Here is a 15,139-nt window from a genome sequence, read left to right on the forward strand (position 1 = left end):
ATCCAGTTAATTCATTTCCACCTCCAAAGCAACAAAAAAAAGTCCCTTAGTGAATCTGCTGAACATTCAGATAACTCCTGCAGTTGTGATGAAGAACCATCTCAGGATATCTTCAGTTATGAGCATCAAGGACAATGGGTTGCTGTCTATGACATCAACTTTTACATTAGCCAAGTCATTGAGATTATATCTGCATCCAGCACTGTAATAAAATTTTTATCACAAACCAAAGGTAGAAAAGATTTTTTTCGATGCCCTTTGTCAGATGACATTGCACAGGTAGAGTCAGCAGTTGTTTTGAGATAATGCCAGTTTCAAGTGATGGTAGGATTTGGAGTGTTCTCGGTATATCTACCATAGCAGAAACTTATGAAAGAATTCTGAAAGAAAATCTATAAGGAAAGGAATTGTAGTAAGACCTCTGCCTATAAAATATCTTACTTGTTTACTTGTCTAAGTTGAAAGATTTTCAATGCTTGAAAAAAATGACTTGTAACTTTTTGTAAAACAAATTTCTAAATTTCTTGTTGTCGTTTTTTTTTTTTTTTTTTTTTTTTTTTGAAAGTTTAAATTCCCCAAAGTAAAAAATAAGGCAAACATTTTTTTTTTTTAATTCCTCATCCGAAAATTAGTAAAGTTGCAAAGTTTCAAGCTTCTACCTCCAATGTTTACATTTTTACAGCAATTTCAGTAACATATACTTTTGAGTCATTTTTGTAATTTTTTTTTTTTTTACCCTTTTTACCAAATTGTCTGTTCCACTGCTTTTACATGGTCCACAATTAAGTGGTTTTATCAATTTATAATTAAAAGAAAAAATATCTTGATCTCTAATATGTTATGAATCATACTAAGAAGAGTCAATACATTAGCTATTGAAATGAAATTGATATGAACAGTCAAGGTTGCATTTCTGTGTCATATTTGCACTTTTTTCCCCCCGTTGGTAGTCGGATTTTGCTTAGTGTTTAGGTTGGTTTCATCTAATAATTATTGCTTTCATTAGTATTAATTTTCATTTACCACAAGATGACATTACATTTATAAGGATTTTTCACTTGTTAGTGAAAAACGACACACAAAGCCGATGAAAAAGTATATAAAATTGATACGTTTATTCAGCACGTGTGGCCAGTAAGAAAACTATCAATACCAAACAAAAAGATGGCTGACCGATATTTATACTGCAAAAATGAAGTCTCATAGTCTCATAAAATCACGTTCTCAAAGGGAGGCAATTTAATTTGATCGGTCTAAGGGGAATAACTCTATTTAATCTTAAATCTCATAAGTATTAAAAAAAATTTTTTTTTAATTAAATTTTAAATGGATATTTTATTTTATTAAATTATGGGGTTAATTGTTCTTGTATATTGATCATACCTTCCTGCAGCACACTCCTTAGAAGAAAGGGTGATACGGCAGTCCGCCAATTGTGCTTTATCCCTGCACCACTGGAATTCATTTATTAGTCTATTTGACATCATTTCTTTGATTCCACTAATTTCAATTCTAAGTCGTTTCTCTTTAACTGATTTGGTGGATTTTACAGCCTCAAAGAGAGATTTGCAGTCTGTGACACATATTATAGCGGATTGGGCTTATTTGTAGTGAGTTCAGAAAATAATGTAGCAATAAAAATTGCCATGTCAATTGCTTCAGATATAGCAATAGTTTTTCAGCAGCCAGGGTGCTATGTACAATGCGTCGAATCTTCTTTGAACTCCACCAAATTGGGGAGAATTTACCAGATTCACCCACAAGTAGGATTATATAGCCACCCTGACTACCACCATCTGGTAGATTATCCATAGCAGCATCACTAAATTCCATCAAGTGTAGTCCTTCATCTCTTCCAAGGGGTTGACATTTTAGTGATAGCTTAGATGATTTGGCTCTGGTAATGATTCTGTTTACCTGTAGTAGATCAGACACAGTGCCATTTTTAATGTTTGTTGCCAATATACAAGTATCGAACAGCAAGTCTGGCCGACTCTGGTGTGCCAACCATAACAGCTGTCCTACTTTTGATCGCAATGATTTTCTTGCATTTTCTGAGAGTTGGGAGTCTTTCTGCATAGCTCTCAGAGAATCCACAACAACTGGTGATATTTCTTTGGAGTAATTCTCCTGGTTCAAATGTATTGTATCATTAATACAGCTAAGATCAATTCCTTTCCAACATTGAAGACCTTCCGCACTTTATCCATAATGTTATTAAATTGTTGATCCCCTGACCAAATGAAGTCATCAACATGGCAAGCCAGTATGCCAGTCAGGTGACCAGTCTTAGAGATCCAATAAAAAACTGTGGGATCCATTTTTGACATAACTCCATCATTCTCGATCATGACAGCTTTCACCTTGTTATACCAATGGAGAGAGGCATCACTCAACCATAGACACATTTATTCAACCGCCATATTTTATTATATTTGGCTTCTTTGGGTGGTATTATGTATACCTCCCTGTCCATAGTTTGTCCCTGAAGAAATGTAGTCTTGATATCAATAGAATGTAGCTTCCATTGATGTTGAGCTGACACTGCCATTATTAGTCTTACGGATTCATGAGCACAAGTAGAATCTTTTTGTATATTCTGTATTTCTTCAAATCCCCATGCAACCAATCTTGCTTTGGGTATTATCAAGACCGTCTTAAAAGACAAGATGGCCGGTGGGCAAAAATAATTTAATCTGCTGACGTCATCACGGATAGTCCATACCGGTGACACCGGTAGTCACCGGTAGGCACTCGTAACGTCTTGAAGTCAGTGTAATATTTCTTTTTTTTATTAAAATGCCTTCACGGTGCATCGTTCCAACTTGCTGAGGAAATTATCTTAAAGGACCAAAAAGTGACAGTATTTTCATTTCCGAAAGATAAAGAATTATAATGCAGTAAAAAAAAAAGATTTTACACCATCTCCATTCAGCAAAGTAAGTTTTAACGTGCTCCCCCCCCTGTATTTAACACGATGTAACTATAATTTAATTCAATATTATCATCCTAAATGTTTTACCATTCAAAAGAAGAAGCTTCAAATAAATTGCTAATATTAAAAAAAAAAATTTTACAGCATACAAAACTAATGAAAATGCGAGACAACATCGACTCTTTAAAACACGATTTTTTTAAGCTGTTGACACACGTTTTAAAAATCTAACAAAAATTAATTTTCCTGAAATTTTTCAATATTTAAAAATAAATTATGCCGGCTGATAAAATTTTTAAACTTTTTTTTTAAAGCTAGAAAGATAAAATTTAAAAATACTTATTTATATATATATATATATATATATATATATATGAAACTAAACTAAAAAAAAAAAAAAAAAAAAAAAAAAAAAAAAACGCGCGTTCACTCGTGGTCTTAAACAGTCTTGGCCTTCGGGACAAGATCAAAGTGTAGTATCTGTTCTCCAGATGCTGCATTCTATTTCTTGTTCTCTTTCGGTGGAGGAGAAATCCTTCACGACTGAGACAATTTTTATTTTTGTACCTTTTCTCCACGTTAAAAAACGACCCTGGTGTCTAACTCTGTCCCGTGGGGAGGCATAGTAAATAGGTACAATTAATTTCATTAACGTAATTGGGTTTGTATTACTGTACACATAGATTCGAAAAAGTTGTCAAAAACAAATATATAACAAATAAATGTTATCAAAGGCAAGATAAGTTACTTTTCTACCAAATATTTTTCGTGTTTTTATTCAATGTAACATGTTTATTCAGCTCGAAAAACATAGTGTTTACCGATGTATTCGAAAATTCAAGATGGCGTCTGATTCTCTCTTTAAGACGGTAAGTTTGGGATAAGGTGTTATAAATAAAAAACTATACAACATACTATTAAAAACCCGCCGAATATATGTCAACCTATGTCACGGTAACATATATTGAGCGAGTTTTTAACAGTATTTTATCCGGTTTTGTATTTATAACACCTTTTCCCAAACTTACCGTGTTAAAGAGAGAATCAGACGCCATCTGGAATTTTCGAATACATCGGTAAACACTGTTTTTCGAGCTGAATAAACATGTTACATTGAATAAAAACACGAAAAATATATCCAGTTTGGTAGAAAAGTAAATTATCTTGCCTTTGATAACATTTATTTGTTATATATTTGTTTTTTGACAACTTTTTCGAATCTATGTGTACAGTAATACAAACCCACGTATTTTAACAAACTGAAAATATGGATATAAAAAAATGATTTTGCATGTTATTTTTGTTATGTGGTGAAATAATCTTAAATAAGAAACATGATTTTTTCTTTAGGTTAATTTTTTTACTGTGCAATATTTCATGAATTTATTAAAAATATTGTTTTTGATTTTGAAAAAATATTGTGGTTCATTTTGATTAAAAAATATTCATTTTGATTAAAAAATATTCATTTTGATTTAAAAAAAATATTCATTTTGATTTAAAAAAAGTTTAATTTTAATATTTGTTTATTGTCTTAACTCATATCAAATGTTTTGCTTGTGTTCTGCTTCAAATATTCATAATCTTACATGCATAATTTTCATTTAATTATATTAAATAAACTTCAAGTTTATTTCAAATCAAATCGTGTTCCTTCACTTTTTTAAAATGTAATTTATAAGTAATTAAAGAACGCATTCTAATCTTTAAAATCTATAATACAACGAAATATTCAATTGCTTATAATATACTTAAACAAATAACTTGTGTTTTTTTTTAATTATTTTTTTATTATTATTAGATGAGTTTCAGTATAAATCATTGTGTTCTTTCTTTATTTCTTTATTTTAATCCAATTTTGAAGTTTTGTAACGCTGTCTGTAAAAATTACTGTTCATTATTGACAGTCTAAGAGTTCCACATATCTTGCTTGTTGGGACCTTGGCGATGACGTCATTTTTTCAGCTGGCCGGCCATCTTTATAACGAAGGCCACGGTATTATGCCGTCCATGGTCGATTTCAAGGTACAGATCCACCGAGTGGATATGCATTTTTGCCCATTGTCGTTTACCTCTGTGTAGACCTCGTTCTGCTTCCAATTGTCGAGCTCTTTCATTTTTGCTTCAAAGCAGTATTTTATAAAATTCTAAACAAACATAGATGATCGTTTGTTATTGGTTATGCATCCAGCACTGAACCGAGAGAATTCGTCAATTATGTGCAGGTACCAAAGGTTAGCGTCCAGCTGATGCAGATCCACTGCTACTGTTTCGTTGTGATCGTTAGCCCAAGAAAAACCAACAATAGGTTTCGTTGTGATCGTTAGCCCAAGAAAAACCAACAATAGGTTTCGTTGTGATCGTTAGCCCAAGAAAAACCAACAATAGGTTTCGTTGTGATCGTTAGCCCAAGAAAAACCAACAATAGGTTTCGTTGTGATCGTTAGCCCAAGAAAAACCAACAATAGGTTTCGTTGTGATCGTTAGCCCAAGAAAAACCAACAATAGGTTTCGTTGTGATTGTTAGCCCAAGAAAAACCAACAATAGGTTTCGTTGTGATCGTTAGCCCAAGAAAAACCAACAATAGGTTTACATGATGGTTTATCATGTTTTCTGCATGTGTCACATTTTAATATAACATCTTCCAATTTGCTGAGAATATCAGTCATCTGTACCTGCAGATTTCAGTAGTTGTTTAAGTTTCTCTGCGGATGCATGTCCAAATTGTTGATGCAGTTTAAATTTAGTGCTGTCATCCAGGTTTTCATTTATCATTAACACTTTAGAAACAAAATTGTCACTGATGTCAATGCAGTAGTGGCCAGTAGATGTATATTGTAATTCTACTGGGCTTCCAAACATCTCAGCCCTGTCAGAATTCAAGTCCAGAATAGTTCTCGCCTTTTTCAATGAAGTTTTACTTAATAGAAGCGGAATATCTACATCGACCACTCTATTTTACATCTTGTGTTAACTATTTTGGCTGGTAAAATAACTTTTTTGAATGAGTTTATAATCCTACCGTCACCAAAACGAAAAGGCTTGTGACTTTTTGTAGATGGGATATCACAATCTATACTGTCCGCATAATGTTTTAGCCATTTTTTACCGCAGACCGTCCTTGTACATGCTGTATCAATGACTGCAGAATTTAGTGATTCCACGGCAAAAATCTCATTTGCAGAAGAAATGTTGTTCTGTGTAAAGAGGGTAATGTTACATTCATCTATGGGTGCTGAATCATTTTCGTCTGAATTAACATTTTCTGTAAATTTAACAGATTCATTCTTATGTGGACAGTCTTTCCACCAATGAAGTACACTTTCACAAATCTGACATCTACTCGTTTTATCGTATCTGTTAGATGGATTGGTTCCTTTAATTTTGTTATTAGGTTTTGAAAAAGGACGGTCGGTGAATAATGCTGTCTCTTGTTCAGTCATCACAATGTTGGTATTTTTACTTTTTGAGTGTGTGACTGCATTTTGTTTATTCAAAATGCCGCCGAAAATTCTCTTCATGGCAGACTTCATTTTGTCATAGCATAATTCATCCAACACACATGTTGTCAGGATTAACTGTCTTTGCTGATCGGGTAAATTCAATGAGTAAATTTGCGTTATCCAAAAGCTTGCATGCCAGTACGGTATCTGGCAGACTCATTTTATATTTGGTACTTTTTTGGTATCGCTGGTCAAATTCTATAATATATTCAGAAATTGCCATGTGTCCCAGTCTCCGGAATCCGTCGAAGTTTCTGTATGCTTCGTAAGCTGTATCTATAGTTTCACGCAAAAATAATCAATCCAGTGCAGATATGAGGGTATCCATGCCATTTTCTCTCTGCAGCTTATCTTTCATCTTTATCACAGTTTAATGCTGCTTTCCTAGGTTTCCCGGTTAGAGATAGTGCTTCTTTTTTATCAATATCCGTCATGAGCTGTCATATAAATAGCTCATTTTTCGATTCTTCATAACTTTGTTCATCAAAAATCGGTGGATTTTTGTAGTTTGAAGTTACGCTTTGCTACCATGAAAAACGACGCACAAAGCAGATGGAAATGGATATAAAATTGATACGTTTTATTCAGCACGTGTGGCCAGTAAGAAAACTATCAATAACAAACAAAACAAAGATGGCTGACCGATATTTATACTTCAAAAATGAAGTTTCATAGTCTCATAAAATCACGTTCTCAAAGGGAGGCAATTTAATTTGATTGGTCTAAGGGGAATAACTCTACTTACATTTTTAGTTATATACTATGAAGTTTGGCTTCTGAACCATGATAGCAAATTTTCAACTTTTCGACAAACTTTGAACAATCATAACTTGATGGATAGAAAAATAAATTTGGTACTTTTGTTTATGGTTTACAAAAATCTATATGACCACATTAATTTTTTTTTTTTTTTTTTAGATATAATGAAATAAAATTTTGGTTTGGGATACCTATTCTTAATGCCAGGAGAGGCCATCACGGCTTAAATTGCAATTCTTGTTGCCACTTCGGCCATCTCCTCTCTGACCTGCTGTCTGAATCTGCACAACTCTCTCACGACATCCAAATTGACCCTCTAACTAGGGAATTCTTTTACTAGTGACAACCGTAGTTGCTCTCAGGACAATCGGGGGTTCTCCTTAAGTCTCCTCTTGATACTCGCCTTTCCACCACCGCGTATGCACTTAAAAATATCTTTCACTGACTCTTGCGACCTTTTATCTGTTTCTCTTTGACCACTGTCGACAAACTCATTTGAGCACTCATTTCTAAATTATTAAATTATCATTTACAAACATTACATCCCTGCAAATTAACCACCTTAATTTCTTATTTCTCTTTTTCTCCTTTAGTCTGCATTTAACCACCTTTAAATTCCAACTGTTTGCTCATATATAACAATAATAATTAAGACAAACATTAATCACCAACCACTTCACAAATAGCTCTCCTAATCAAAAGTTTTGCCATACGTTATGTTTCTCTGCTCGAAATGCAATTCACGTAACAATTGCTCATTCAAAAAAAAAATAACAAACTTCTCTCTCAACACTGTTATAAATTTTAAAAAAAACATTCAGGACCTATGTTCCTACCAATATTCTCCTATTATTAATTAATAAAAAAAATTTCAGAAGACTGTATCATGCTTGTTTTCATAGAAGTGTTCACCTTTGCTTGCATCTCTGCTGTATTGAAGAACCTATGCTGTCTCTTGCTTATTGGCCTGCACACACATACATACACAACTATTTTCATTGACACATAACAGCTGCAGCTTGTTTGCAAAGCAATTTCTTTCTCTTTCTCATTCTCTCTTTTTTTTTTATTTCAACACAATCGCCCGCAAAAATATCAATGTAACAACCACAATAATCTGCGACAAATCAATCCTTTTTTCTATCTTAACAAAATAAAATGCAACAACTAAACTCTTTTTTTTTTTTTTTTTTTTTTAATACACAACTAAGTCTAAAGGTTGACTCACCAATGACTAGGGAAAATAAACTTAAGCCAAAAATAAAAAATTCTCACTGACCTGTAGTTTACACAATTTCCAGAAGTTGAAATCTTGCATGACTGAACCATCCACAGACGGAGCAAACTGGTGTGTCTCAGATGTACTTGAAATTGTCTGTTTAAAAATAAATATATATATATATATATATTCAAATATGTTAAATAAGTTACAGCATGTAAAATAAAACCAAGTCATTTAGATCTTAAAATTTGAGCATCCATTTTTTAATTATGCATTCCCATTCCAATATATATATATATACATACACACACACACACACACAAAGTAATATGTATCCGTAAATAATTTTTTTTTTGTTAAGTAAAATTAAAACGAAGCAAAAAGAGAAAATAGGAATGACTTTTCTAATTTTAATTTCTAATTAGAGAGTATTGTGCACAAAATAACAGTAAAAAAAAAACAAAAAAACTTAAGCATGTAAAAAAGTATTTGTAAAAAAATAGAAATAAAATGTTTTTAAAAAATTTATTTTTAAAAAATTTTTCGTTTTATTATTTATTTAGTTAAGTGTTAATAAAATGGATGCAGTTTAACATCTTACTCATTACAATTTTTTTTTTGTTTTTTTAATATATATCTGGGCTTGTGAAAAGTCAAATTCTGACAAGTTTAGAGACAAAACGTTTCAATTTTATTTTTGTCGCCGGCAGTATTTTATTCTGATGCTATGTAATTTACAATAGTGGATTATTTTTTTTTACTTTATTTCTTATGAAGTGATATTTAATATCTATATGCTTAAAACTGTGAATTATTGTTCTGTGCTAAGACTATGCTGACCTGATTATCACAATTACGTTGGGAGTTTAAAATTATTATAGAGTTGTTGTAGTTCATTTTAATGCACTAAATCTACTTTGTTTCATATAGCACAAATTTTTTACTGAAAAAATTAACCACTAACTAATGCAGGAATAAAAGGCAACATATTAAAAGAAATATGATGAAGATTTAAGTGGTTATTTTTGATTCAGCAGCTAAAATTAGCATACTCATAGGAACGCAGTGTAATTCTACATAATTCTGATTACATTGGACCAAAGCGCCTTTGTGTATGAAACATTTTACAAATAATGGTGTTAAGTCCAAACCTTTTACCTTAGTAAGAACTACTATGCAGTTATTATAAGTTAATATCAATGAGTGTTAACTTCATCCAAGTTATAAACAATATTCTCAGTTAATATTTAGATTAGAGTAGATAATTTTATCCTATGTTGGTTTTTGTTATGAAATTCGGTTTTATTGTAAATATCTGATCACTGTGAGACTATTTTACTTTTTACTTTCCAAATCTTATTTCAATATGTTATATCCTTACTTTAAATAAGAATACAGCAAGAAACACGGGGTTATGGGTGAAAGACAAAGGGGTTTATTTACAAGGGAATACATGTGACATAAGAGTTACTCGACATATTTTCTTATTCTCTTCCTGTGTTTTTTCTTTCTCTCTCAGTCACGTGATAGGGTCAATATATTTATAGTTCATTTCATCTATGAAGGGATGTTAGGTTATTCCATTACATCACCTTCTTCCCAAGCTAAATTCTTCCATAGAATTTTGCTTCTACCATTTTTTCCTTTTTAAACTTTGTCCAAAAAATTTGGTCCTTTTCCTTTCACTTCTCCTCACCATTTGTGTTTGCTGATTTTTTATTTTTGGTGAGTGACTGTATTTCTGAGTTACTGGTACTTCCTTGTTTGGAGGTTGTATATGGAGAGTGTCATATAGCACTTCCATTGGTAACTCTTAGTTTCTGATTATTTCTATGTATTGGGGTCTCAGTTGGTTCATGGTTTTTGTAGAAAAAAGTCTGCCCTTTTATAATGTAAACCATTCTCCCAATTCTTCTTGAGATTATGCCTTCTTCCCAAAAACTCTTCCATGCCCGATAATTTTTGAAGAAAACTTTATCCCCATCATTGTACCTTACATTATCCTTGATACTTTCTTTTACTTTTTCTCTTGGGATTAATCGGTCGAACATCGAACATACCTTATTTCATAATTTCAGCTGGGGATAATTTTGCATTTGTATTTGGATTTGCTGTTATCTTATATATTGCTAAGAATTCTTGAATGCTTTTCTTCTTCCATGTCGATGTTATTATTCTTTTTTAAAGCTCGTTTAAAAGTATCGACAAATCTTTCCACGTGTCCGTTTGATCGAGGGTTAAAAGTTGGTGTTGTAACGTGTTCAATGGCCAGTGCCTCATAATAGTGCTTGAATTTCTGACCTATGAACATAGTGCCATTACCACTAACAATTGTTTTTGGAACTCCGAACAGGCTAAATACCTCATCCAGCGCTTTTATTGTTTGCGGCTGTATGGTGTTTGTATTTTAAAATTTCTGGCCATTTTGACATACTATCTACGATTACTAAGTAATACTATTCCTTCAGAGGTACTGCATAATCGATATGGATGTGTGTCCAGGGTACATCTGTTTTAGGCCAAGGTTGCATCCATATGGGGGGAGATCTCACAGCTAGTTGGCAACCTTTACATGATTTCATCATTTTCTCAATATCCTGATCCATTCCAGGCCAGTATGTGAATCCTCTCATTAGGGCCTTCATTCTGGAGATTCCAGAATGTCCCATGTGGAATTCGTTAGGATTTTCTTTTGTAATACTTGTGGTCTTACCACTCTGTCTGCATACATCAGTTTCATCACACATAGAAAATGGAAACACTTAAGTGACATATCCTTAATTGATGAAACAACATGGGAGAAAATTGGTTCTCCAAAGCTGCAAAATACAAAGAAAATTGCCAGAGGAATGTCTGGAAATAGATTAAAAAATGTCTGGAAATAGTTTAAACACCGGTTTGGCTTCATCTTTCAGTTCAAATTTCACTTCTGTTTTAGTGTAGCAATCTTCAGAAAATACATTTTTAAAATCCTTCTTCGAATCTCCAACAAATCTTCCGGGCAGTTTACTCTTTTGTAAAATGAGTTTATTGGTTTCTCCCATAAATTGAAAAGTACCGAATAGATTAGAATTTTTTCCGGGTATCACATACATTTTAGTTTTTACCGTATTTTCATTCAGGGTCACATTAGTATAAAATTCACCCTTAAATTTTAATCTATTTCCAGACATTCCTCTGGCAATTTTCTTTGTATTTTGCAGCTTTGGAGAACCAATTTTCTTCCATGTTGTTTCATCAATTAAGGATATGTCACTTCCAGTATTCAAAAGACAGTTTACTTTCTGGCCATTAATTCTAACTTCAATATATTTCCTTTTTTTTACCATACATGGACTCTTTTTTAGAATCAATGGTCTTTATTTCAGGCTTACAGTATTTCTCCTTTTTGCATACTGTTGACTTGTCCTTTACACCCACACTTATAGCAAAACTTATTTTGTTTTTGAAGTAGCAATTTGTTTTTAAGTGTTTCTTTCCTCCACATGTCTTACATTATTTTTTTACATAGTGGTCACCTTGCTTTACTCTTTGTATTTTGTCAACATTTTTCTCTTCAATACTAGTATTATCCTGTTTTAAATTGAACAGTTTCTGGAATTCCTCAGTAACTTTCTGTAAGGTTATTTCTATGTCTTATTTCATAATGGATAATGTTCTAGAACGAATCTCTTTATCCTTCGAGGATGTTAACCCTTGCACAAATATCAAGCATTTAAACATGTCCTCTTTTAGGTCTTTCAACTTAAATAACTCGCATTGGGCATTTACTTTCCCAGTATAGGTGATAGTCTTCATCATCTTGTTTCAAAATATTTAAACACCTAAAACGAGTATAAAATAAGCTATCCCACTCCCTGAAAATGTTTGATAAAATTTCTATAGTCTCTTTAAAAGAAATATCTTCGGGTTTCCTTGGGAGTATAAAATTGGTATATTTGGTATTTTCATGGGAACCCAGTTTTTCCAACAGTAAAATAATTTTTTCTTTATCTGACCAGGCCTGACATCGTTTAGAAAAAAATTTTCATATTTACGATAATATGCTGGAAATGTTAAGCCATTAGTTGGTTCATATAAAAATTCTGTTAGAGAATTTGCAATTCCTTCCAAAGTGAACTGACAATCCTTTTTTCTTCTTGTTTCACTAATATTGTTTTTAATACTTCATTTTGTTTTAACTGTTCTTTTTGTAAAAATTCCACCTGGCTTTGAGCCGCCAGTGCTAACTGTATAGTTTTGTAAACTCGGCTAATTGTTCCATGTTGAAGAATTTTTATTTTATTTTTTAAACACAGTAATAAAAATAAAGGTTAACAGTACCTGCACAAAGCATTAAATAAATTCACTGAATAGTTTTTCTTTTTTTTAAAAAACAACAACAAAAAAACATCTTTTGTAGACAAGGTTTTTGGAGGGTCTACATGAACAAAATTGACACCGAACCAACAGCAGCAATATACATACATGTATTCCTTTCTGCCATATTTTTTTCTTATGAAACAAAGAAATTTGAAATAGACAACTTTCTTCTGTTCCGAGAAAAATTATTCTTTTCCTTATGCAATAAAAATAAATTTGAAATAACAATTTTTGTATTTTTTAGAAAATTGTTCTTTTCAGTGCTTCGTGAAATGTCAATTTCTCTTTTTTTTTTTTTCAGTAGGACCGTAATAGACTGAATTAAAAATACAAACTTACTTTTCGTGTGTGTCTTAGCTTTTTTCTTTAGTTGAATTTTTCCGTGCAGTTTTTTTTCCCCCATTCGTTGTCCAATATCTTTTTGGCTTAAAGTTTCCTTTTTGTGAATTTGAATCCTGTCACCATTTGTTATATCCTTACTTTAAATAAGAATTGAGCAAGAAACACAGTGTTATGGGTAAAAGATAAAGGGGTTTATTTACAAGGGAATACATGTGACATGAGTTACTTGACATATTTTCTTATTCTCTTTGTGTCTTTTTTCCTTCTGTCGCAGTCACATGAGAGGGTCAGTATATCCATAGTTCATTTCATATATGAAGGGATGTTAGGTTATTCCATTCCATCACAATATGAATTTTATATAAATTTTAATGGTCTCCTGAACTTCATCTCACATACCCAAACTAGTTGCTTCCCCCAATAGGGTATATCTCAGCCACCTAGTTTTTTTCCCCTATTAGGGCATATGTGAAAAATTTCAAAATCTGATAAAATTACATAAAAGGCTGCATTTTTCTTAGCAAATCTGATGTCACCCTTTTTTTTGTTTAATACCTTGAGTCAGAAAACTTACCTGAGTGAATTTTAAATATCATGTTCCAAACTGAAAATATTCAAGAAAATGTAATTAAAATGTTGCCTGGGTGACATCTCAGGTGATTTATGCAAAACGGAAAATGCTTTAAATTAATAACTACTTATAGTTACATGGTGAAATTTTCAAGATTTCTTAGTTTTTATGATATCCATTTATGGTGAAAGTTACAACAAATTCTGAGGACAATACTGTCAGGCCCTGGTTGATTTGACATGACCCAGAGACCAATCATGCTGTCTGCTGCTTCAATGTTTGTTGGCTCCATTAAGCATGTCTAACAACAAGACAATGTCATCTAATGCATGTCTGGTATTTGTTTTGCTGGCTGGGATGAACTTCTTGCTCTTTGTTTATGTAAATAAGCTATTTTAATAGCTATTTTAAGGAATGTACATTCACATTTTCATTTTCTGATAAAAAAAATTCAAGTATTTTCTTGCAAATTACTTTAATGTTGATTAAGATCTCTGATCTCTTATTAAAGATCAATTGACTTTTTATTTTCTATTTTTATTTCAGGAAGCCAGAATGCTTGTGAGAAAACTTCCTTTGAATTTCTGCGCAAAGAATTACCAGTTCGTCTTGCCAATATTATGAAGGAGATTAATCTTCTTCCTGATAACTTACTACAAATGCCATCAGTAGCGATGGTACAGGGCTGGTAGGTATTTCATCCCTTTCCCCCCCAAAAAAAAAATGCTTTCAAATTAGTTTTCAATTCAAAATGTTTTTTACCAAACAAAAAAATTCATTTGAAATTATAAGCAGATTTACATTGATTTTATTTTTCATTTCAATGCTGGCAATAAAATTACATAAAACCTCTTGAGAAACATTAATGACTAGAAGTTTTAAAGAATCTCTTTAATTTCATTAGATATATTTTACTTGTGTAGAATTTTATTTGGTTGTTTCCAGTTTTAATTAGTCGAGCAAGTAACTGCTCGACAAACAAAATGTTACTTGGAGACTACTATTGAGTAATGAAGCCGTAGGTACCACTTCAAAAAGCAAATTTTTAATTTCCTTGCCTTGCCAAATAGTTAATGAATTCCTTTGGAATAATGATAATAATCTCGATGTTGTTCTGTTTCATTTCAGATATTATTTTATATAATTTGATATAATATGGATTTAAAAAAATCTTTTTTACAAAATCATTCCTTAAGAGTTTTCCAACCGGGCAACTATTGATACTACCATAACATAACATTTATTTACTACGTTTAGAAAGTAGCTGCTGGCTGCAACTATGCATAATCACTGATCGCTTGTTAGGGCTATTGATGTTATCTTTTCGTTTTAATCAAAACTGCTTGTGTGCCCGGCTGTTTGTAAATAACTATTCTATACTTTCACCTAACAATTTAATGAACAAAAAGGTATAAAAAACTTAGAAATAGTAGCCAAACAGGGA

General features: G+C 32.0%; 1 protein-coding gene across 8 annotated transcripts in view; it reads left to right on the top strand.

Annotated features, from left to right (window-relative positions):
- The window catches only part of LOC145284723 (pyruvate dehydrogenase (acetyl-transferring) kinase, mitochondrial-like), a 591,786-nt gene that overhangs the window by 162,741 nt on the left and 413,906 nt on the right, over window positions 1-15,139 (top strand). For all 8 annotated transcript variants that reach the window (XM_080133645.1, XM_080133648.1, XM_080133649.1 and 5 more), the window contains one exon: window positions 14,242-14,383. In XM_080133645.1, coding sequence (XP_079989771.1) covers window positions 14,242-14,383 — 142 coding nt within the window. The remainder of the gene's footprint in view (window positions 1-14,241; window positions 14,384-15,139) is intronic.

The sequence above is a fragment of the Euprymna scolopes genome, chromosome 9 (assembly GCF_053919585.1).
Source record: "Euprymna scolopes isolate OS-2025 chromosome 9, ASM5391958v1, whole genome shotgun sequence".
In the NCBI taxonomy this organism is placed as follows: domain Eukaryota; kingdom Metazoa; phylum Mollusca; class Cephalopoda; order Sepiida; family Sepiolidae; genus Euprymna; species Euprymna scolopes.